The sequence below is a fragment of the Acinonyx jubatus genome, chromosome A3 (genome assembly GCF_027475565.1).
Source record: "Acinonyx jubatus isolate Ajub_Pintada_27869175 chromosome A3, VMU_Ajub_asm_v1.0, whole genome shotgun sequence".
In the NCBI taxonomy this organism is placed as follows: Eukaryota; Metazoa; Chordata; class Mammalia; order Carnivora; family Felidae; genus Acinonyx; species Acinonyx jubatus.
Window position 1 is genome coordinate 53,437,978 of NC_069388.1, and position 24,599 is coordinate 53,462,576.

At 45.3% G+C, this 24,599-nt stretch overlaps 1 protein-coding gene across 3 annotated transcripts in view; it reads right to left on the reverse strand.

The window, feature by feature from the left end:
- Positions 1-5,260: 5,260 nt before the first annotated feature.
- NCK2 (NCK adaptor protein 2) overlaps positions 5,261-24,599 on the reverse strand; it is a 152,494-nt gene continuing 133,155 nt past the window's right edge. For all 3 annotated transcript variants that reach the window (XM_027069389.2, XM_027069387.2, XM_053200364.1), the window contains exon 5: positions 5,261-6,701. In XM_027069389.2, coding sequence (XP_026925190.1) covers positions 6,507-6,701 — 195 coding nt within the window. In that variant the 3' untranslated portion in view covers positions 5,261-6,506. The remainder of the gene's footprint in view (positions 6,702-24,599) is intronic.

A 24,599-nucleotide genomic window follows, 5' to 3' on the forward strand; every position in this document is an offset into this window, starting at 1 on the left:
TTACTGAGTACCTACTATGTGCCAAGCACTGTTCTATTTCAGTTACACCACTTAGCCAGACATGTACCCCTGCTCTTGTGGAACTGAATTCTAGCTGTGAGGGGTGTGTGTGTGTGTGTGTGTGTGTGTGTGTGTGTGCGTGTACAGATAATAAATAATAACCATAGCAAATAAGTGAACTATCCACTATGTTTGAAATTAATAAGTACTAATTGAAAAAAAAAAGAGATCAGAATAAGGATGGTCAGGGTAGGCTTCATTGAGACACTTCTAGATGACCTAGATTACAAATTCTGTATTTTGCAATATCCATCATGCTGTTAATTGACCTCATTACATTTTCAATTTGGCAATTATGATTTTTAGTCATTTTTGATGAGGATGTTGGCTAAAGATAAAATTATTTTCTAATACCACCAGGAAACCAAGCAAAGCCCACAGCAGAACTCTTTCTGCTAAATATTTTTCTACAACCAGTACGACCAATTGAGCATTGATCTTTATTCACCCAGTTTTGGTCCATGCAATTTTAAATCCAAGAGAATTTTTTAAATGCATATGTCCTTCAGATAATTCATATCCATTGTAGAAAATTTGGGAAACATTAAAAAGTGTAAAGAAAATATAACAGTTCCAATTGCTCGAAATGATTTCTAGATAATTTTGTAACCAACATCACCATCCTCACCAAAGAAATTAAAAAAGCAGCCCTAGCGATCTACCACTGAGAAGTCAAAGGCTACACCTGAAGCATGAGTGGACCTTTCTCCAAGAAGAGTTCCAAAAGCTTGTTAGCAAAGGTCATGTCCCATAGCCTCTAACACCAAATACGACCACTGTGATGAATTGTTGTGATTTAAATGCTATTTGGATATCTACATTCTGCTTAGGCAAATGTTTTAATTGGTTTCATTACTTCGAGGTCATTCCTTCCTTATTATTCTTTACTATTCACACACTGGAAGGGACCTGCTTATCTTTGTAGAAATGAATCCTGTTAGCATCTGAATCCCATCTGTGCGTGAATGAGAGTTCAAGGTGGACATCATTTGAATACAGTGCCTCTGTGGTTCTACAAGCAGATGGGGTCTGGAAACTTGGGTTACTACTGGCTTCATTTAGATAACACCTTACCATATTATTTTTCCCTTTTCATTAAGATCATTTAACAAGCTGTACAAAGGTTCTAAGCATTTTACATTATTAGGCAAAGCAGTTCACCTTATCTACAAGTATAATAATGTCTGACAACTATAATATCATCCTTAAATGGTTGTGCAGAAAGTGCAGCTCTGTGCCAGTGTTTCTGAGGCCATCAGGGCACAGAGGTCTCCAAACTTGGTGGGGCTTACACTGCTGGAGAGGAGCAGCGCCCAGGCTTACTCCCAGGGCAGGTGCCAAAGGGTTTAATGACCATGGGAATAGGACCACTGCCTCTTTGGACTTGGGGTTTCCCCAGGCCATGACCTATTCTTGGAAGGCCACAGGCCCTCACCCATCAGGAGGAGCTGGAGTACAAAACCCTGGCCCTCCGGTTCCTGACTTTGGCTGCAGAACCTGGTCCCCAAGCTGAGGAGTTGGCCAACTGCCTGCCCCCTGGGGAGGAGGCCATGCATTTTAAAAAACTGTCAAAATGAGCTTTAATACCAGCTGCCGGCCTCATCCATCTTCAGTAATAACTTACTGTCAAGTAACAGGATCCTCCAAAGTTGGAACGTAATGAGTCTTTCCGCTTAGCTCTACGGCTAGGAGCGTTGATAGGACAAATGCACATGGAGGTGAAGGCAACTAAAGCTTATTCTTTAAAAAAAAGACCAATCTAGTCATTCAGAGTCTGACATTTCTCTCTTCATGATCCAAAGAAAGGGCATGCTATCGAAGGTGTGTGTTGTCAGTAATGTGGAGCACAGAGGGGTGGGCGTAGGTGACTTTCCAAAGGTTCAAGCAGACTACAACAGCATCTGAAATGTAGGCCCCAAACCACCTTCATCCGAATCTCCAGGGAGCATGTTGAAAATGCAGATGTCTGCCCCTTGCATCCTCTAAATGAAAATCTGAGTGGTTGAAAAACTGCATGGAACAGCATTGTCGAATGGTCGGAACTATAAATCTTCCAGGTCTGTCTTTGGAACAGCAATGGCCAGTTTCCTCAAAGCATTGGGAATACCGTTTGTTGAAGAGGGCATTATGGACTGAATGCTTGTATCATCCCCAAATTCACAGGGGAACACCCAACCCCCCAATATGATGGCATTTGGAGGTGGGGCCTTTGGGTGGCAATTAGGTGATGAGGGTGGTACCCTCACAAACGGAACTATCGGCCTTGTAAGAGGCCAAAGAGCTAGCTGGCTCTCTTTCTGCCATTTGAGGAGACAACACAGTGTGGAGGAGGTCTGCAACCAGGAAGAGGGCTCTCCCCAGAACCTGACCGCAATGGCACCCCACTCTACCTCCAGCCTCCAGAACTGTGAGAAACCAATCTCTGTCGTTTATGAGCCACTTGATTTATGGTAGAAAGTTATAGTAGCCCGAGCTGATAGGGGCAGAGGTTTTCTGAACACTGGTTGGCCTATTCAATTTTGGCCCCATACTTAAGGACTCTTGTATTGCCAGCTCAGGCTAAGAAACATAAAGGCTTCTTCACATGAGACATGGAGGGTGTCCTCTACCGCCCTCCACTCCTGCCAAGGAGAAAACAAAGTTTTCCCCGAAGTTTTTTAGGGATGTGCATTTGTCAACTACTGAGGCATGAATGTAAGGGGAGTATGGTGCTCAGTACGGCCAAGTATGGCCTTGGGACCTGGGCTTCTAATGAAAGATGGGTCACATGTTCAGGATGAGGAGTTTCTTGGAACAGTATGTCCTCGAATACCTGAAGAGTCTAAAAAGTGGGAGTGGGTTGGCACTGACACTGCCCAGTAGGGACCACACTGAGGGTCTCACGGAGCCAGAGCTCTCCAGTGGGGCCCTCTGAGGAAGCCCATGGCTGGTGGATACACCAAAGAGTTCCAACAAATGAGGAAAAATGTCAAGGAGGTTATGTGACACACAGCCAGTCTGGCACTGATTGGTGTTGTGTAGCACGTCCTACGAAGTTGGTCAAGGGTCCTACCCCAGCTACTACTCACACGGCCCTGTGAATCACAAAGATGGCGGGCAGTTCCATTCGCCAGTAAGTGAACACTTTCGGAGAAGCATACTCGCTTGAAGCCACAGGGTTAATAAAGATAACGCGGCACTCCTCCCACACTCGGCTTTGGCGGCAGCTCCCAAGTCTGTAAGTGGGACACCGCTTCATGGGGGAGCAGACAACACGCCTGCAAGGTGTTAACACCTGAAATGATTGTATTCGTTACACGAATCACACACTAGCAAGTGAGTGTGGCTGAGCTCTCATGAGAAACGGCCCAAACCAGCCCTGTATTTACCCAACAGTTTTATTTTAAGAGAATACTTCCAAGCTTTTCTACCCTCTCTCACGGTTCTAAACTTTGGTCTTAAATTTATCGCGCATTCTAGTATGGGGTGGTAGAAAGGGTACCAAAGTAGTTAATAAAGCAGTTGACACATACAAACCAAAGACAAAATTGTACTGGCACCAAAAATACTGTTTGGAAATGTCAGTTTCAGTAGACCTAAAGATTCTAATTATAATTTAAGACTATAATTTGTGATGCACTTTGGGAGAAAACACAGCCAGTTTTAGCTCCCTAGAAACATGATTTAATGGCATCTGGCCTAAGTCACGTGCGAGGGCTTGGTAGTTCAGTACCGTAATTGAGCGGGGCTGCTGATGAAAAATGAAGGCACATTTAATGCAAACAAATGAGCAGAGTCACACAACTGTAAGATGACTGACCTTTATTGTCCTTTGCTGTCTGTGCAGAGGCAAAGGAACGGCAAGGCAGGGTGCGCTTGGGAAATCTTGGTCTTGCAGGAAGGTGATGGCAGAAGTCCCACCTGGACCGAGGATCGGTGGTCCACACTCCAAACCGCGTGGGGACTCTGCCCTGGCTGCCTTCCACCACCGTCAACAGGCTCACACTGGGGCTATCAATCTACCCTCCACCGGGCCACCTGCTGCCACACAGGGATGCTGGAACCTTTGTAAATACGAACCCTCATCTACCCCAGGCAGCTGGAGGACTTCCCATGGTGGTTTGGGACAAGACTGACGACGACTGTCAGTTTTAACTATAAGCCTTAAAGCAGTTGCTGAAGCCAAAATGTGTATCTGTCTTGGGTCCTTTAATTGCTGGTTTCTTCCTTAATTGCTACGTGTAAATCCAACTCTTTTAGCTATCCAGACACTCATTATACACAGGGATTTTAAGCATCAAGTCAAAATGGAACACACAACAGCGAGACCTGAAAAGTCAGAAGGACTTGTTATTTCCAGGGATAAGGTACAGAATACACGTGCGTCGTCTAGACTAGCGATCCACACCACTCACCTGGATATATATTCTGATGTAACGGGGTACCCCAACTCCAGGTACCAGACCCCAAACTTCTAATTTATATCAAAGGCAACAAAGAGATACAAATCAACTCACAGAAAACAGGAATGGCAGATGAAGAGCAAACTCTCATGGGTGAGAGTATCTTATTTCCCTTGGAAGCCTTCCTTCCTGGGCTGGTGTTGGAAGGTTGTACCCCTGAAGCCTGATCTCTGGGTGTGCAACCCTGCCCTACCACGTACCAGCCATGTGACCTTGTGCACGTACCTCATGCCTCACTTTCTCCATCTCTGTAAGGGGGATGAGAACAGGGCCATCTCATGGGATTGTAATGAGGAATAATAAGTGAGGACACATAGATGGAGCGCTGAACACGCACTCGTAATTAGCTCGCGAAGGCACAAATCCCGTTTGCCGGTGCCTGGCACATCGCGACCGTTCGAGATTCATTTACCGACTGAGCAAATGAAAGTAAGACCCGGGTGAAGAGAGAAAAGCTGCAGCTGAGAAGCAGGGCTGACGAACATTTAGGAAAACATTGTGTGACGGATAATTTCCAAAGAGTAAAGTTAAGACCAGGCTTGAGATTCTGCTTTCTCTTGGAGAGTTTCACTAATTCAAATTTATTATTTCAACATACAAAGATGTGGTGGTAGAAAAAGAAAACACACAAATAATAAATTTATTAGCCTCCTCTCTAAAAATGTTTCCCTGTAGGCACTGAGTGTTCAGTAAATGCTAGAGCGACTACTTCCCCGTATTGAGTCTGAGTTTTCCCAAAGATCAATACACACATAGTCTTCTCATAATACGTTTTTTATTACAATATCCAAAAAACTGAGTATGCAAGTTTAGGAGGTCTCGAGACCCCTTCTTCAGTTGTAGGAATGTGCCATCTCAAGACTGTATATTTCAACTATAAAGAAGTTCAAATGTAAAGAAAAAAAATGCAATTTCTTCATAAACATTCTGTGTGTCTTTTACCTACCAATCACATATTCTCTTGTAAACCCTGAAAAATTCCCTGTAAAGCAAATAGTTCTTACACACACACACACACACACATATATATACACACACACATCCATGGATGTGTGTGTGTATATATATGTGTGTGTGTGTGTGTGTGTATATATATATGGTGTGTGTGCGTGTGTGTGTGTAAGTGTATGGTAGCTCCCCTTCCCCAAAGATCAGCTGTTTTCCTTAATCATCTGTATTAGTGTCAACAAATGGCTACGGATACATATTACTTTGAGAATTAAATACATAATTGTGAAATTTAAACAAGCCGAAGGGCAAGAGGAAAAAGCACTATGCGGATGGCACATCTGGGGGGAAATGACCACAACCTCTGTCTTTCGGAGTCACCGGTCCGGCTTCTGCGGACGGACTTTCAAGGAAATTTCTTTTATTGCAAGCATAGCCCCGAAGGCACTGGAGTTTCCTCGCGACTGTCTCATCTGGTGCTGCTACCCGCAAGCGCGTCCACTCTCCCTGGACAGTCTGGGAGCCATGCAGGGGCGAGGGGCACGGAGCCAGGGCTGCCAGGACCGGGGACCTCGCAGGTGCCGCCTGGCCGGAGAGGGAGCCCAGGGCCCGCGGACCCCGCGTTCGGAGCGTACTGTAGTTCACATAATTAACGGCAGCTTTGGTGCATTCAAACCGTGCCCGATGTCTTTTTCATGAGGGGTTCTGTCAGCGTGAACAACCCGAAGGCTGTTTTCAGTTGCACAGGAATAAAGTGAAGGAACGTTCCTCCTCGCCTCCCGACCCCTGAACCTGGCCGGGAGGAGGGCGGCTGGAGAGTGGGTGGCAGGGCGCGGCGCGGCAGAGGAGAGAGGCGAGTGGCAAACAAACCGACCTGCACGCGAAGATGAACGAGGCAAAGGAAGCCAAGAGACGATGATGAACCACCGGACGGAGCGGAGCCCGCTGCGGGAGGGCCCGTGAGCGCGGCTGCTTCTGGGGGCCGGTCCGCTCGGCTCTGGGGAGGTGAGTGCGGCCCCGAGGGCCCAGAGGTGGCTGGGGCTGTGGCAGGGGCCGTCACTGCAGCGCTCTCACGAGGTAGAGCTTCTCCCCGTGCTCGCTGGTGAAGATGGGTGCCTTTTTGTAGTGTTCCACCAACTCGTCCATGGTGTGAAACCGCCGCTGCCCGATGCAGTAGACATTGTCCACAAGCTGCACCTTGAAATGTTTGTTCTTCCCTGATGCTTTCAGAGACACGGAGAAGTCACTGGGCTGGGGAGGAAACAGAACACGAGTCAGGGTGGGCCACGCGCAGGAGATGGGGGATCGCCCCCACCCGCGAGCACAGGAGCCCGGTTTCCTGCGGTGTCTTCTACGACACCTGACGCTGAGGATGACCCGGAGGCCATCCAGGGTTCACGTATCCGGACCCCGAGCAAAACTGCATTTTGCTTAGTACAGCTTCGGTGCCAAATAGATTTTAGTGTGAAAACCGGAGACTCCAGGGCCTGTAGGACACTGGTGTTAACCGGATGCTGAAGAGACTTGCATCTTTTTAAATTTCCCAACCTATTTGGGATAAACTGGGAATCTGTAAAAAGTGGATTTGCGGGGCGCCTGGGTGGCTCAGTCGGTTGAGCGTCCGACTTCAGCTCAGGTCAGGATCTCGCGGTCCGTGAGTTCGAGCCCCGCGTCAGGCTCTGGGCTGATGGCTCAGAGCCTGGAGCCTGCTTCCGATTCTGTGGCTCCCTCTCTCTCTGCCCCTCCCCCGTTCATGCTCTGTCTCTCTCTCTCTCTCAAAAATAAATAAAACCTTTAAAAAAAGTGGATTTGCATATGGGCAGCAGCTAGAGATTTCCTTTCTGCTGACTATCAGAAATTAAGCCATCTAAAATGTTCAAAGTCTAAGCTATTTAAAAATAAATACTTTAAGAGCAGTTGAAAACTCTGGCTTGCATTTTAAACATGGTTGGTAATATCCTGGGGGTGGGGGGGTGGGGGGGTGGCTGTACTATGGTTTAAGCACAAATTTTCCTGAGAAATGTTTAAATTTGTGATTATGTCAGTGCCTTGCTTACCTTTGAATACATTTTTAGAAAGATACCATTATTTTTATTAAAATTGGTCCTGCCTCTTCTGAGGCACTAAATAGCTGGCGAGGCTGAGGAGGGGAGTGGAAGGAGGCTGGCCTCCCACAAGGGCCTCAGAATAAAACCCTACTGCCCACCACAGCCCATCGGGGCTGTGTCTCCTGGCCCCTGCTTACAGATCAAAATGAAGGAGATGAAAGTATGTCCCACCCCTAGTGCCATTTTCACATCTGTTCACGTTGTTCTTTGAGCCGTCCTTTCCCCCCACCTTGGACAACTATTCCTGTAAGGCTCACCTATAAGGTTTTCCACCTGGGGAAGCCTCCCCATTCTCAATCAAGAGAAGTTCTTCCTCCTTGTCTGGCCACATAGCATAAAGCAATAGCTTCCAGTGGCAGAAGCAGAGTGCATTCTAGTAACTTCTCTGTAATAAATAATGTACACGCATGTCTTATTCCTTCATTATGCATTAGGCCAGGTAGACCATGTCTTCTCCACTGCCATATTTCGCCATATTTCGCCATATAGATGGTGAGTGCCTACTACAGTTCTTTTTTTAAAGTTCATTTATTTATTTTGAGACAGAGAGACCATAAGCAGGTAAGTGGCAGAGAAGAGAGGAAGAATCCCAAGCAGCCTACACACCACCAGAGCAGAGCCCCAATGTGGGGCTCGAACCCATGAATTACAAGATGACGACCTGAGCCAGGATCAAGACACTTAACCGAGTGAGCCACCCAGGCGCCCCAAGGCTACTACAGTTGGTGACTGAATTCCTAAAGCAGGATTCAGTGTTCCCCAATACCCAGCACCTTCTTGCTGCTGAGGACCCACCCAGCTTTGTGTCCTTCCCACAGGGACAAAATGAACAAGCATCTCAGCATTGTCTCTTACACAGAGTTTACAAACATTTGAAACAAAGTATGCCAATCTTGCAAGACAAGTGGAAATCCCATGAAGTCAAGGACAGCTCAGGGAAATGGATGTCTGGGGACATTCAACTCTGTAAAAGCACCTCAGGGCTCACCCACCAGTCACAGCTGCTATCATAAAAGAATCAAGAGACAACTGTATTCATAGTTTGTATTTATGTATCCCTCAGTCTCGAACAGACCAAGCAGAAACAAACCTTTGAGGGAAAAGCCCCATCTTATCTCCACGCTTCATCCCAGGGCTTGATGTCCCAGAGGAACATCAAGTGGTAACAGGGTGAACCTTCAGGAAGACACAGGAAGAGTTCTCTCCGATTCAGCCTCAGGCTACATGTGATTTTCAGAATCATGGCCACTATGAAGGGTTGGGGGTGGGGAGGAGGACACAGAACTTGAAGAGCATTTCCCACACCAGACCTCTTAGAAACAAATCATCACGAACCCTGAAGTCACAGACGATCCGGTCAACCCACCCTATCAACGTAATATTCTAAACAGCAAACAGCACAAGACAGTGTTGGTTCTAAGCAATCACTTGACTGCATAATTCTCAAATCATGACTGTTTTCGCAGGACCGAACAACTAGATAGATGCAGCCTAGCGTCAGCGTCCTCAGAATCATTGCCCAAGCTGGTGGCTGTGTACTGTTCTAAAAAAAGAACGGAGTGAAGCAGGTGCGGCCTGACGGGTACTCCACGCGTGAGCGAGACCTGCGGTGTTGGCGTCATCGTGGCTGTCACAAGTTATTAGTCCTAGCGGATCAGGACACCACAACCGCGTGTGACAGTACATACAAGTTATGAACCACTCAACCCTCTCCTGAGGGCTTCACGTTTTCCTTAAAGCAAGGTTTAGTTTCAAGCTTCTAGTAAATTTCATTGAAATATATGTACTCTGGGACAGGAGTCTGTGTCTTTCGGAGAAGACAGAAGGCCACCTCACCTTTACAGTTTAGCACAAGCGGGGCCCTACACTGGTTTTATAGATACTTCTCAATTCCCAGAGCAGCATCGTCGTGGAGGCGGTACATGAGTCAGGGTCAGTACATGACAGACCCAATTTTCATTAAGCCAAATGACCAGATGACTTTCTGACCAGGGAGATTTGCTTCTAATTTAAGCTCCTTAATGTAACATCATGGCGCGTCACGTGTATGCGTGTGTTAACGCCAGTAAAACTGATGCAGCAGAGAAGGTAATTGTTAATTTCATGGGCTCTTGAGCAGAAACTAAGCTTAAAATTAAGGACACAGAACGAACCAAGTTTATGTCAAGCAGGAATGCTGAACATTTGGGGCATTCTCAATGCATCCTGAGTAGAATTTCCAATCTACGAACTAAAACGCAGTTACATGTTCTCACAACCAGCACTAAATGAAGCCTGAAGGGGAGCTAGACCAGTGGCTCTCAAGGTGTGCTCCCGAGACCAGTAACGGTGGCAGTGTCACCTGGGAATCAGCCAGAAAAAGCAAATTCTCAGGCCTCGCCCCCGACCTGCTGCCTCAGAGACTCCAGGGTGGGGCTTAGCCATCTGTGTTTCATTGAGCCATCCAGGGGATGCTGAGACAGTTTGAGAACAGAAATGAGATCTGGGCCAACTACCAGCAGCACTCTCAGATGTTCAGAGCCATGAGAAAAAGATATGAACATGACTGATGGGCTAAGTAGCCCCTCGAAGGAGGGAGCTCCATGGCCAACCTCACCTCCAGGCTGTGGATGCCTTCCTGATTCTAAGGAGTCCGGCCTCGGGGCGCCTGGGTGGCTCAGTTGGCTGAACAACCGACTTCGGCTCAGGTCACTATCTCACCATTTGTGAGTTCGAGTACCACAGCAGGCTCTGTGCTGACAGCTCAGAGCCTGGAGCCTGCTTTGGATTCTGTGTCTCCCTCTCTCTGCCCTTCCCCTGCTCATGCTCTGCCTTTCTCAAAAATAAACAAACATTAAAAAAAAAAAATTAAGGGGTCTGGCCCTGCTCCAGACTTTGCTGCGCAAAGCTGCCTCGATGAAACACTGGGACACAGGTGGGGAGAATGCTCCAACATCTCTTTTCCTCAGTTTGGGCCAATTCCCTGGGCCCGACAGAGATGGAGAGGCTCCAGAGTCAAAACAACTCTGCCTCCAGAGAAAGCTCATGAGGCAGGGGAGGACCCCTGGGAAGGCAGTGCCACCAGTCTTGTCCACATTTCCACGGTCCTTCCAGGCTGGTTTTCTGGAACGACTTGGCAGACTTGGGTGAAAAAAACCATGCCACGCTCCCCTCGACCAGTAGTGCTGTGCTCTGGACCCTCACTTAAAGCTTGTCAAAGAACCTTAACAGGGTTTTGTGTGAATACCTACACTGAGAAAAGAGGACCCAAACAGACTCCAGCCCCGCATTCTCTCTCCACACACGCTTTTGTTTTGGGGTGTTACTGATCGGAAGGCACAGGCCCCCATGAGGTAGTAAACAAGCTTTCCATGACGGGGCCCAAGAGCGGAAGCCTGTTGAGTGTCCCTCCTCGGGAGGCCAATGTGTCGCAGTGATTGTGAGGTGGGAAGTGTGCCAGACTTGGGAAGTCTTCATGGTTGGTGGGGGTAGAAGCCGGTGCTACCGTTTTTGCATCATGGAGAAGTTGAGTGCAGGCATTCTTTTTTTATTTTTTTTATTTTTGGGACAGAGAGAGACAGAGCATGAACGGGGGAGGGGCAGAGAGAGAGGGAGACACAGAATCGGAAACAGGCTCCAGGCTCTGAGCCATCAGCCCAGAGCCCGATGCGGGGCTCGAACTCACGGACCGCGAGATCGTGACCTGGCTGAAGTTGGACGCTTAACCGACTGCGCCACCCAGGCGCCCCGAGTGCAGGCATTCTTAAGAACGCCGCACTTCCACTGCAGGGAGGTGTTCTAGAGAAGTGCTCTAGAGAAGCGTGCACATGTGTACTAGGCTACAGGTTTAGGAACGTCCGAGCAGCATTACTCATAATGACGTTGAAGTACAAACACTCTTCATCTCCACCAACAGGAAAATGGACACATAGATGAGGTATATACTTCACCAAACAATGAAATCGATCTAATAGGAAAAAATCTGTTATAAGATGGCCAACAGGACTGATAGAGAAATTTCCAGTCCCCCACCGAAAACCCCCCTTCTGGGTTCTTCTTCCTGCCCTGCTTGCTTCACGTGCCAAATTACTACTAATGCAGAATGCAGAAGTAACAGGCTACAAATTGTTCCCTCTGCTTACGCTCGGGGCTCAGACCTCTGGAGAGTGACCTCCTCTGAGCCCGCTGGTGTAACATAAACCTCCTGCCTTCCGAGATCTCCGAGTGCCACTTGGTTCTTCCGCCAGGTGATCCAGACCAGGTCCCATAACGTATCAACGTGGACTAAATAAATCTCATACAGTACGGACCAAGAGAAGAAAATGAGAAAACAATAGCTGCCGTATGATACCATTCACAGGATTCAAAAGCAGGCAAAGCTAAAATGGACTGTTTAGGGATATACACGTAGGTTTAACCAATGATGAAAATGATTATCATAAAATCAAAGGTAGCAGTTATCTCTAGTGGGAGGCGTGGTGCAATCAGGAAGCTACTAAGGGGGTGGGCAGGAGCTTCTGGAGTACCAGCAGTGTCCTATTTCCTGACCTTGACCTGGGTTAAACACATACTTCTTAAACGACATTTTCTGGGTGCTATGTGTCATAATGAAGTATGTTTTGAAGACGATAAATCTGAAGCTAGACCTGGCCCGGCTACCCACTAGTCATGTGGCACTGGCATTTACTGCTTCAAATATTGCTTCCCCCTCTTGCCTACCCTCCTCCTCACCATCCACTCTTTTGGGACACCGGTTACGTGTACGGTAAACCTTTCAGTTGGTCCTATAAATCTCAGTTCAGCCTTCTATAACAGAATACCATAAGCTGGGTGGTTTAAAGACAGAAATGGACTTCTCTTAGTTTTAGAGACAAGGAAGTCAAGATCAGATTTGGCAGATTTGGTGTCTGGTAAGGGCCTGCTTCCTGCCTCATAGATAACCATTTTCTCATGGTGTCCTCAAACGGCAGAAGGGCCAAGAGAGTTCTCTAGGGTCTCTTTTCTCATGGCACTAATCCCATTCATGAGGGCTCCTCCCACGTATATATCATCACATTGGGTACTGGGCTTCAGCATGTGAATTTTGCAGGAGATAAAGGGAGACACACACACACATTCGGTCCATAGCAAAATCTCTTGTGCTTTTCTCTTTTTTTGTGTGTTTTAGAAACCTAAAATTTCTATTCCTTTGAGTTATCATCCCATTTACTAATCCCTTCTTTGGCTGTGTTTAATCTACTGTAAACCTACCAAGTTGTTAATTTCAGTTACTGTAGTTTTTGGTCTTATAATTCTCACTTTGCTCTTTTTATTACTTCTAATTCTCGACTCAAATTCATCTTGCAGAATTTCCTGAAACTACGAATCCATTCACCTTAAAAACCGCACTTACACATTCAAAATCTGGGTTTCTGTAGGTCTGTTTCTATTCTTTTTCTCCCCTCTTTGTTTTTGGTAATTCAGCCTTATCTTTTGGTACTTTAATTTGAATGCTGCATATTGATATGAGGTTTGCAAGGCTGATACTGTCTTCCAGAGATTTATTTGCTTTTGCTTCTCTACTCAGTGAAGGTAACACAGAACACCTTAATACAATGAGGAAGAGAATTAATGACAGTGTGATTTATTTCAGGTTTGCTTTGGGCTTCTAGTATGTAGAAGAGTAGTAGTTTGGAGAGTCCATACTAAAGGCCTGGCTTTTTTTTTTTTTTTTTTTTTCTGGGGCCATGACTCCTTGGTGGCCCTGACCTCTAATTTTTGCCCCCAGCACCATAGGCTCCTGAAAGACTACTTCTTGGTTGCTTTTTGTTTGTTTCAAGGTTTTGTCCAGCTTTTCTAGCTGTTTTCAGCAGAAGTGTTAGTCTGTAAGAAATCAGTCCACTATGACACAGGTAGAAACTGGTCATGTGACATTGGGCAAGTCGTGATTTGCTCAGACTCTAGGTTTCTAGTACAGTTACACTAACTGAGAAGGAGGACAGTTGGTTGTATTATAGGCTATGGAACCAGGCTGCCTGGGTTCATATTCTGGCTCCTTTACCGACTAGCAACACAACCTTGGGCAAATTTCCCAATGGTTTGCTGCTTCAGTTTTCTCAACCGCAAAACAGATAGAATTCCTGAAACTGGGAAGAGACTGGAACAGTTTAATAAACTAGTCATGTCAGGAGTACAACATCTTTGGGGAAATATTAAGCGAACATCGCCATTTAGGGGCTCTTCTTTAAGTTTGTTTTATGAAACTTTATAAACACAGCAATCAGCATCTTGCCAACTTTTAAAAGATTTCTTTCGATTAGAATCTCTAGAGAATACTTAACTTTCCAAACAAACTAGAAGAGGTCTATCTTCTATTACAGAAGCATCACATTAAAAAAAAATTAAAAAAATTTTTTTTCAATGTTTATTTTTGACAGAGAGAGAGAGAGAGAGAGAGAGAGCGCGCGAGCACGCGCATGAGCAGGGGAGGGGCAGAGAGAGAGGGAGACACCGAATCCGAAGCAGGCTCCAGGCTCTGAGCTGTCAGCACAGAGCCCGACGCGGGGCTCGATCTCACGAACCTCGCGATCGTGACCTGAGCCGAAGTCAGATGCTTAACCAACTGAGCCACCCAAGCGCCCCCCGCCCCGGCAAAAGAAAAATTTTTTAATATTTATTTTTGAGAGAGAGACAGAGCGTGAGCTCTGAGGGGGAGGGGGAGGGAGAGAGGGAGACACAGAATCCACAGCAGGCTCCAGGCTCTGAGCTGTCAGCACAGAGCCCAACGTGGGGGTTGAGCTCACAAACCGTGAGATCATGACCTGAGCTGAAGTCAACACTTAACTGGCTGAGCCACCCAGGCAACCCAGAAGAATCACATTTTACTTCACTCGTGATCACGTGGTCATCCTTGTTTACATCTGTCTCTCTTACTACGCTCCAAGCACCTTGAACCAAAAGGCTCATTTCTAGTTCATTTTTACGGATGCTAGAGAAAAAACCAGATCCGATACGTAAGCACTCAATAGGTAGCCGCTGAACTACCTGCCACCAAGTATCTTTGAGGTCTCCTGATTTCCAGCAGAGGAAAAATAAACATTACCATCGTGACAGCTACTTGTTTGCTCCTTCTTTGAACAACAAATGGTAAAGCCGTGTCTCTTGAATTTTGTCATTTTTGTACTGTCGCCTTTCTTATAGTCTTGTTTTCTACCTGGAGTACCATATTACTTGTCTACTGGCTGTGTAACAAATCGCCCCCAAATTCAATGGCTTAAATACGGTGAACGTTTATACTTGCAATTTCCGTGGCTCACGAATTTGGAAGTGCCTTAAAACTTGAGCTGGAACCACTCAACTCCTATTGGGCTACAGTCAAGACATCATCTAAAGACTTAACTAGGGATTCAGGAGCTGCTTCCAAGAACCAGGTTTGCTCGCATGTACCAGTCAGGAGCCCTTGAGTCTCTTCACAACCTGACAGCTGACTCCCTCAAGATCAAGAGATCTGAGAAAGAGCAAAGCCACAATGTCTTTTACAACCCAGTCTTGGAAATCACCTAACATCACTTCTACTGCATTCTGCTCATTAGAAGTGAGTCATTAAGTGCAGTTCCTCCCAAAGGGGAGGCAATCAAGAATTTGTGGACATCTTTTTAAGCCATCACAGCTACCATGTTTGTTAAACTTTCTTTGGCTGCACTAAAATCTAACTAGATACAGTCTTATACTTTCTTTTCAATTCTGAAACATCTGCCCTCAATTCCCAACGTCCCCCCTACCCCCTTTCAATTCCCATCTTTGAGATTCCTCCCATTATCCACATTTTCTTCCCTTTCCTTCTCCAAACACTATACTTACTTGGTTCCATTTCTCTTGGCTGAACGCCATGCTAACTTTTCAAATATTATAACATCAGACCATGTCTTCTTGTTCTCTCCTTCTGACTGTTCCTTGAAGGAATGATTTTTCTATTCTCAAAGCTTTTGAACCAGAGATTCTGAAGAATTATCATTTGGGATAAGCAATTCATTTTACCCCTCACTTTTTTTTTCAGGAAGTCATCTTCCAAGTGGAATATAAGGACAATTAATAGACTGGTAGAAAATCAACCTCTCTCTGGGCTTTTATTAATATGCTATCATTGTTTTTGCTTAGGTTTTAGGTCCCCTATTTGAATATAATCCCTCTAAGGACGAGAACTTGATTTCACTCCATATGTCCACACTGGGATCAGAGTAGATGTTCAATAACTGTACTGACTTTGGGGCCCCTGGATGGCTCAGTCGGTTGGGCGTCCAACTTTGGCTCAGGTCATGTTCTCCCAGTTCGTGGTTTGAGCCTCGCGTCAGGCTCTGTGCTGACAGCTGAGCTCAGAGCCTGGAGCCCACTTGGGATTCTGTGTCTCCTTTGCTCTCTGCCCCTCCCCTGCTCACACTCTGTCTCACTCTCTCTCTCAAGAATAAATAAACATTAAAAAAATAAATAAATGTACTGACTTACAAATTTCCAATTCTGACCATCTCTTCCATTATTCATTTCTTTAGGTAATTCTCACATCTCACCTCTTTGCAATTTCTGCTCACAAGCGATCACTTTTAGAAAAGAAAACTAAAGAACACACCCTCTTTGGTACTGTTTCTACAGGTTCATCAGCTTGATATCCACTGTTTGAAATACTTGCTGAAAAGCACTTTGCATTTTTATAAAACAGATGCCCTGGTCAAATATTCCTCTCCTTTCGTCAAGATTTAATCCTTATTTTCTCATTGATGTAAATAAATAAATAAATAAAGTCAAGAACAATCTGTAATATCCTTTATTTCTACCTCCATCCCTGATGGAGCTTAAGTACTAATATGATTTTCTTCTAAGCATGTGGGTGGGAAGAAATAACGGGAGGGTAGGTAGGACCTTGCTCCCAAGCACTCCTGATTCTTAAACTTCTACTTTTTTTTTCACTTTGGGGAGTTGAAATTGTCCTTTGTGTGGTTCGCCAAGTCTCCCAGGTAGACTCTGGACTGATTTCCGGTCATGCTGGCTTTTGATTATCAACCATTTATACGTATATTTAATACTCTCTCCACTTCCAAATAGAGGTCACCTTGTTGGTTTCTTGTCAATAGCTACATCATTCTTTCCTTTTGTTTGGCAAATGGATATTTCCCTTTTCTTACTTCTCTAAGGAAGGTACTCCTTGCCCAGAAAAGTAGTTCCTTTACCACAAAAATCTGAGAACCTATGGATTAGAGGCAAATTGTATTCCACTGATCAATACTCTCTCTCCTCTTATCTCAAAAAAGCTTCCTTTCAGGTTTATCATTCTGTTAAATCACCTGGCCTGGTTGTCCAATATAGCCTTTTTTTAATCAAAATTGACTCACTGTCTATACTTAGGCCACTAGCTGTCAATTGATACTACTCTCTTTGTTTCTGCATCAGATTATGTCGTCACTGGCATTTTCTGTTCTTCTTTAAACGTGTCTCTGAAATATTTACTCCACAGGCCGAAAGCCAATCCACCTGTGACAAGATCAAACATTATCGTTCTCATTACCTCCTGAAATAAACATTTCTACATAAATCATCAACCACAGAACCCAATCTTTAAATGACAGTGTTTACTCTCCATTTTTTTTTTTTTAAATTTAATGTTAATTTATTTTTGAGAGAGAGAGAGAGAGAGACAGAACATGAGTAGGGGAGGGGCAGAGAGAGAGGGAGACACATGATCCGAAGCAGGCTCCAGGCTCTGAGCTATCATCAGCACGAGCCTGATGCAGGGCTTGAACTCACGAACCACGAAATCATGACCTGGGCCGAAGTCTGATGCTTAACCAACTGAGCTACCCAGGTGCCCCATTTTCAAGTTAGTACCCGTATGTGTGTGTATATCCCTCGTTGCCTCCCAAAACATAGTTCCTAAAATTAAATGTAAATACCTCAGAGGTTAGACTTTTAGAATACTGTCCTGTTCACTCTTTCTGCCATGTCATGCCCAGTGTAAATGATCAATAATAAACGGCATTCAAAAATTCAATTCCGAATTTTGCCATAGAACACAATGCTGCTCAAAAGGGCTGAAACCAATTTCCTAGGCCATAATTCAGTGGTTCCCAAACTTGAGCATCAGAATCACTGGGAGAGCTCATTCACACAGAGGGTGCAGGGCTCCATCCCAGACACTCAGATTCAGCAGGTCTGCGGGAGGCCTGATATTCTGCATTTCTAGCAAGTTCTCTGGTGACACTGATGCAGCGACCACAGTTTGAGAATTACTGCTACGAGGCTGAGGAAAATTTTACATGTGCCTTTTCCTGTTTGTCTGCGGAACTACTCAGGCTTGATTCTGCAGGATTTCCAGTGACTATAGTCTGGTGGGAACTTTCAAAAAGGTGAAGAGAGTTAAGGAAGAAGGGAGTGAGCAGGCCAGTTTGCACACAATTCCACTCACGGACCTAACTGATAAAAATCAAGCAATTCCTAAGAACCGCTTTCTGTGTTAGAAGCTCTACAGGGGTGGCTCTATTTTGTTACTCAACCCCACATTGGCCATGCCACCAGAGGCCACGGTAAGGAGCTGTTTAGCGAGAGTGCCACAAGAAACATCCCCACACTAGCAACCAGTGCAGCTGAGATTAACAGGTTACGTGCTGATACAAATCAAAACCACAGTGAGCTGTCACTCACTTCACACCCATTAGGGTGGTTATGGTGAAAAACAAAACCTCCAAAAAACAGAAAGTAACGACTGTTGGTGTGGATGTGGAAAAACTCTGTGCACCGCTGGTGGGAATGTCTAGGTGCAGCCGCTGTGGAAGACAGAGAGCAGCTCTTCCAAAAATTAACCACTGAATTGCCATTTGATCGAGCCATCCCTCTACTGGGTGTACACATCTACAAAAATGGAAGGCAGCGACTCGAAAAGATATTTGCACGCTCGTGTTCACAGCAGCATCATTAAAAATAGCCAAAAGGTGGAAGCTACCCGTTACCCATCTACAGATGAACTGATAAACAATATGGGGTAGATGCATAAAATGGAATATCATTCAGCTTTAAAAAAGGAAGGAAATCCTGTCACAGGCGACAACATGGATGAACCGCTGAGGACATTATGCTATGTGAAATAAGCCAGACACAAAAGGGCACACAGACACTGATTCCATCCACATGAGGTACCTAGAGTAGTCGGATTCATGGAGACAGAAGGTAGACAGAAAGGAGAAAGTCACCAGGGGCTAGGGAAAGGGGGAAGTAGAAAGTTAGTATTTAATGGGTCCACAGTTCCAATCAGGGAGGTTGAAAAAGTCTGAATGGTGATGGTTGCGTAATAATGGGAATGTACGTAATGCCACTGCACTTAAAAATGGTTGAAACGGTGAATTTTCTGTAATGTACATTTCGTCACATAAAAAACATTTCTTAAATAAAGTTTATATGCTAGTCTAAAAAGGTTTGTGAAGTTTTGGTGGGGACAGCAGGAATGTGATAGAGGAATCCGAGGCATCAGGATGGGTGAGGACATGGGGGGTGGGGGGGGCGGGGAGGTCACAAGGGCCCAGGGCATCGCCTCCTAGTGAGGAGGGCACAGCAGTGGTACAAAAGAACTCCACATTTTCTTCAGATCACCTGCAACACCCGGTGATCCTCGTTAAAGGTTTTTCCTGGTGGGGGGAAGCGGGTAGGGACACATGGCAGTTGGAGACGTGGCTCAGACACAACTCCCGAACCAAAAACATTTGCTCTCCTTTGGCCTGGGGTCAGGCAACAATGATCCCTAAACTCAACTTTTTTCTATGAATCACTTTTTTCTCGACCTCCCCAGAATGCTACAAGGATCCTGATGGGCTCTGGCTGGGACACCCAATGGGCACTCTTAGAATATCTGAATACTGGCAGTATTAGCGAGATACCCGAGAAACCATCTGTGCCAGGCAAGCACTTTCCATGCACGCAGCTTAAGACCAAAATGTATACACCTCTCGTGAAATTCCTTCCGTAAGTTGCAAAAGATCAGCTTTCAAAGGGCACGTGGTAAAGACCCCTGGCAGGCAGTACATGGGGCCCTCTGTTTAAGGGGAGAAGAGTTGTGAGCCTGCTGTCCAGGCACCTACCTACATATGAGAAAATCACGTTTATGTTTACCAAGTGTCGACCAGAGCCGGATTTAAACATTTCTCCATCTGTCCCGGTTCCTCAGCATCTCTCACTCCACAATCTTGAAAACTGGAGTGTGTGATCTTCCTTCGCCAGCCGAGAAACCACATCCCCAGCAGGAAACAGCCCCATGGACCAGCCAGCGTGCACCTGCCGGGGCCTGCAGCCTCACCGGCCCCTCAGTATGCGTCTGCGCACGTGTGTTAAAAACAAAACAAAAATGCCCGGTTCAAAAAAAAAAAAAAAAATCCTAACGACTTCTATGCTTCTCTTTCATTGCTAATTTCGTGGAGTGATTGTGAGATTACTGAGAGGTGAGACTAACTTCTTGTAGAAACCAAGTGGAAATCTCAATCTAAAAGACAACTTTAGCTATTTCTGTAGCCACAGCTAAAAAGAAATCGTTTAACAACAACAGAAAAAAAAAACACAAAAAACCAAAAAACAACCGACCCAGAGGCTTACACTGGTATAGCATGTATTTTCCACATAAGCCTTTGTGATATATTAAATGCTAAAAACTTCCTTGACCCAGTTTTCAAAATTTTCCATTATAGCGTTAAATATTTTAAAACACTGGGGAAAAACATTTCTTACAGGTTCTGGTGATTTTCTATGAGAGCAATATAAATATTTAGATAAATGGTAGTTCATGATCTAAGAGATTTTTATGAAAATATTTCTGAACACCTTCATGGATAAGTTATTTACTTTGACATATTTTTTGTGTTACTTTGAAAGGCTTGTTCTTCAGTTGCCAGTGGTTACTGGATGACCATTTCCCTCCCTACTATGTTTGCAGGCCTGAAGAAATGGTGTCTGGACCCCTCTCGTGGCAGCAAAAAGTAAGCCAGAGGCCACGGTTCGGATTCAAGCTCAACAGTGCATTTAGCACAACCCCAGGAGAACACAGGCACAGAGACACAACTCAGGAATCCTTAGCACTCTGTACTGGTTGGCTGCTGATTCCCATATTGAATTTATTATGCACATTCTGGATAATTAATTCATCAGTTAATGCAAAGAATAGTTCTCGGGAGTCCCACCAAGGTAGTAGGATTCAACAGCCAACAACATGACACAACATGCATTCTCTGTGCTGACTTGGCCTTTCAAGGGGGCAACATTGTCATGTCCGGGGGCAATGACACCCTAGCATTAAGACTGCCCTGTGTCCCAGGAACATGTGGGAGCATGTGGCCCAGGCCTGCAGGTCAGGAGAGGCTTCCCAAGAGCAAAGGTGGCCAGAATGAGACTTGAAAGACGTGTGGACATTACACTGATGGGGGTGCAGGGGAAGGGAGCTGTGTTCTAGAGTTTTCTAGATCTGTACGAAGGTCTGGAGGAAGAGACAGCCCAGTCCAAGAACCCAGGAACCCAGGTGTAAGGAGGAAAAGAGTGATGACACATTAGGACCCAGAGAGGAAGGTACAGACAAGAGAGAAGCCACTCAGCAATTATCAGCAACACAAAGAGAAAAGTGGCCACCTGCAGCTTCCCAATGACCTGAGGGGGCCTGCTCAGCTGACCTGCACCTGCTTCATTTACATGTCACAAGTCAGGTGAGTCTGGGCCACAGACTACTCTCTGTTCTGCTTTCGACATTTATATCCCTCCAAAAACAAATCAATGGATTGAGTAACATTTACTTTCTTTTGTAACACAGCAGAAATGAAACTCCATTTAAAGCCCTTCATCATAAATAATGGCTTTGGGGCTGAAATTCTAAGATTCTCAGGTGCCTTCTATATTACTGAAAGGCTAATTTTGTCCGTTGGTTACATGCAATTTTATCGGCACTCTGCGATGACACGGGAGCTCCCCGGCAGAGTGCTCACTTAACTCGACCAGCACACCCCCGCCTTCCAGGGAGAGAGAATGGGACGCCACGCCTTTAACCAAGGCCAAGGGCACAGTAGAGAAGCCTTGTCGGGTTCTGCAAAAAATTACAAGTGACACCTTGAGCAGATTTGTGATTGATTACCTTTTAAGAAATAGCTTCAAATAAGACTCTTGTCTTTTTCACATATGCCAGTTAATAGCGTGGGTTTGTTTGTTTTAAGGTAAATATTGAAGTGCTAGCCAGGACTGCCAAGGCTCTGAGCCATCTAAGAGTCGGATGAATGAAACAGGTGAGGAGCAGTGAACTCTGAGAGAAGTGCCCCTACTAAATGATGGTTCAGGTCCTTCCGGTTTGAAGAATCAGATATAGTTAAAGTGAGAAATATTCTAAAAATCTAGGCTTAAAGTGTCCATTAGGTACTGGGCAAAAAGCCTGACAATCAAAAAGCAGCTTGTAAGTTTTGCAATTGGAAAGATGCAGGTATGCATGGATCACAGTAAAACCTATACTCTTTTCTTAACATCAACCCATTTATGAGAAACCATCTAGGAATCAGGGCACCAGACGGTGGATTTAGAAAGCTCATGAGCAAGTAAGTCACTGCTGGAAGGAACTGACTCCATAGCTCCCCATCCCCCGAACTGCTACCAAAGCGCCTTCACTCTACTCTGAGGACTGAACTCTTTCCCATTCTCCATCAGGAACACAGAGCAAATGCAGCCACTTTGTTACCAAGTTCTCAACAGCTAAAAAAAAAATAAATAAACAGAAAAGCACTTGAGGAGGTGAATTCCACTCAACAGGAGTCAACAGTTCTACCTAAAAGAATCTTTCCGACAAGAGTGAAAATGTTCATCTTTAAGCATGTTTATAATTCTTGGAAATGTACTATTAAGCAGAAATGGAGTTTAAGCAATTGCTGTAAATACGTATAAAACCATTAAAACTGCCTACCAGTTTTCAAAGTGTGGTCTCTAGACCAGCAGCATCAGCATCACCAAGGAATGTGCTAATAATGCAAATTCTCAGGCTCCAGACCTCCCAGGTCCGGCACTTTATGGGTGGGACCCAGCAGTCTGTTTTACCAGGCCCTCAAGGAGATGCTAGCACACGGTACAGTTTGAATATCACCGATCTAGAGAGACAAAGTGATGATATCATCCCAAAACAGAGTTCTGGTAAAAAAAAAAAAAAAAATTACGGTGTTTTTTTGTTTGTTTGTTTTTGGTGGGAGACAGAGAGCAAGCACAAACAAGGGGCAGAAAGAGAGTGAAAGAAAGAGAGGATCTTAAGCAGGCTCCATGCTTAGCAGAGTCCAATGCAGGGATGTATCTCATGAACCAGGAGATCTGGAACGGAGCAGAAATCAAGAGTCAGATGCTCAACTGACTGAGCCACCCAGGCATCCCACTCTTAATGGATTTTTAACAAATAGCAAGGACTGAAACACATGACTATCCATGTGGACAATATGTACGTTCAGTTATCTTCAGCAAGGTAGCTTTTCTCTATCAGAAGCCAATGTATTGTATGACCAAAAATCAGTCCCCAAATCCTACTGTGGAACATAATACATGTGAGGAAGAAAGGTGATCTTTCTGGGATTTTTAAAGTCTTACAGAGGAAAACGGCTCCGTAAACTACAGGCTGACACCATCCAGCTAGTCACCTTGGGTGACCGAGGGTGATCCTCGCTATAAGCTGTCTCCTTCTGAATGAGAGCAAATGGAAAACTAACCTATTGACAACTAACAGTTCATCCAGAAACCTAACCGCTGGTTATTCTTAACTGTAAGTACCACTTTCCAACCGCATCCACAGAAGAAGGATGGACAAATACAGAAGGATGTATGATGAGCAGGTAGGAACTTTGAATTCTCTAGAGTTAATGAGCTAGGGATTAACAGGTGCAGGAAGGATAATGGAATATGGAGACTAAGAAACGAGGCTGTTTCACCTTGAGCTGCTGGGGATGAATGACAGTTATAGATGAGAAAGGAAAGTGGGAAGGAAGGGAGAAAAGATGGTAGAGAACACAAAGAATGAGTATTAAGATTCAGGACAGGAAAGAGAGCCCGAACAGGATCATTTGGTTTGTTCATTCCTTCCTCGATAAAACATGGCCGACAGAAAACACCCAGGACTTCACCGACCCTGGATATCACAGGATGTGGCCATGTTTGTGTTTGTTTTTCCAAAATATGTACTTCTCCTTCCCCAAAAGCACACATGTCCTAGGGCTCACACTTGGGTATATTTTGTATTTTTCAAAATAGAGAAACATTGAATAGTTTTCAATGCAAGATACCGTCAAGCAAGAGCCTAGCTTATTTATATTGGAATCACTCAGGAGATCTTAAAACATGATACATACCTTGAAGATGCACTCTAAAAAATGCTATTGTGCTTATTTAGAAGTCAGATGTCCTGTGGTAACCTCAGTCAGAGGAAAGTCCCTGGCCCAAAAACTGCCAGAGAGAAAAGGAAATGAAAAGAAGATGTCTCCAAGTCCAGTAGGTATGCCCAACGCATCAGAAACCTTTCTGACTCTGGCACGATACGATGTGATGTCAGGTTATGGCTGCTAGATTAAGGGCTCACACTGGTCTGGTGGTTGCTTTCAAAGCCAGGCTGTCATCTTAGAAATGCCAAAATTAATATGAAAAAAAGACAAAGAAGGAGAGGAAAGGACGTGAGAAACCCTGGCAAGAGGCAGAGGTAGTCAATGGACAGTGGAAGATTAATAAGGAATGGATCTGTCCATCCAGAAAGTTCCTCAACAGCCTCTGGTGACCTGGATATGAGCGAGAAAAGCAGACCTAGGTCTGCTGTTAGGAGAAATGCAGCAACATCCCTTGGAGCCCCTTGCAGCCTCCTTTTGGCACAAAGCAGGCATCCCAACGTCAGGAAACGCCACGTGTCATGGCACAAGCCACCGGGACAGGCGCCCCTGGACACCGACAGGTCACATGGCACTCTCGAGCTGGAACCAGTGCTAGTGAGGGTGCAGGGCTGACGCAGGTCCCTTCCCCTCTCCATCCCCCTGACGTCATGCCATTACTATGTCATAGTTCGGTTTTC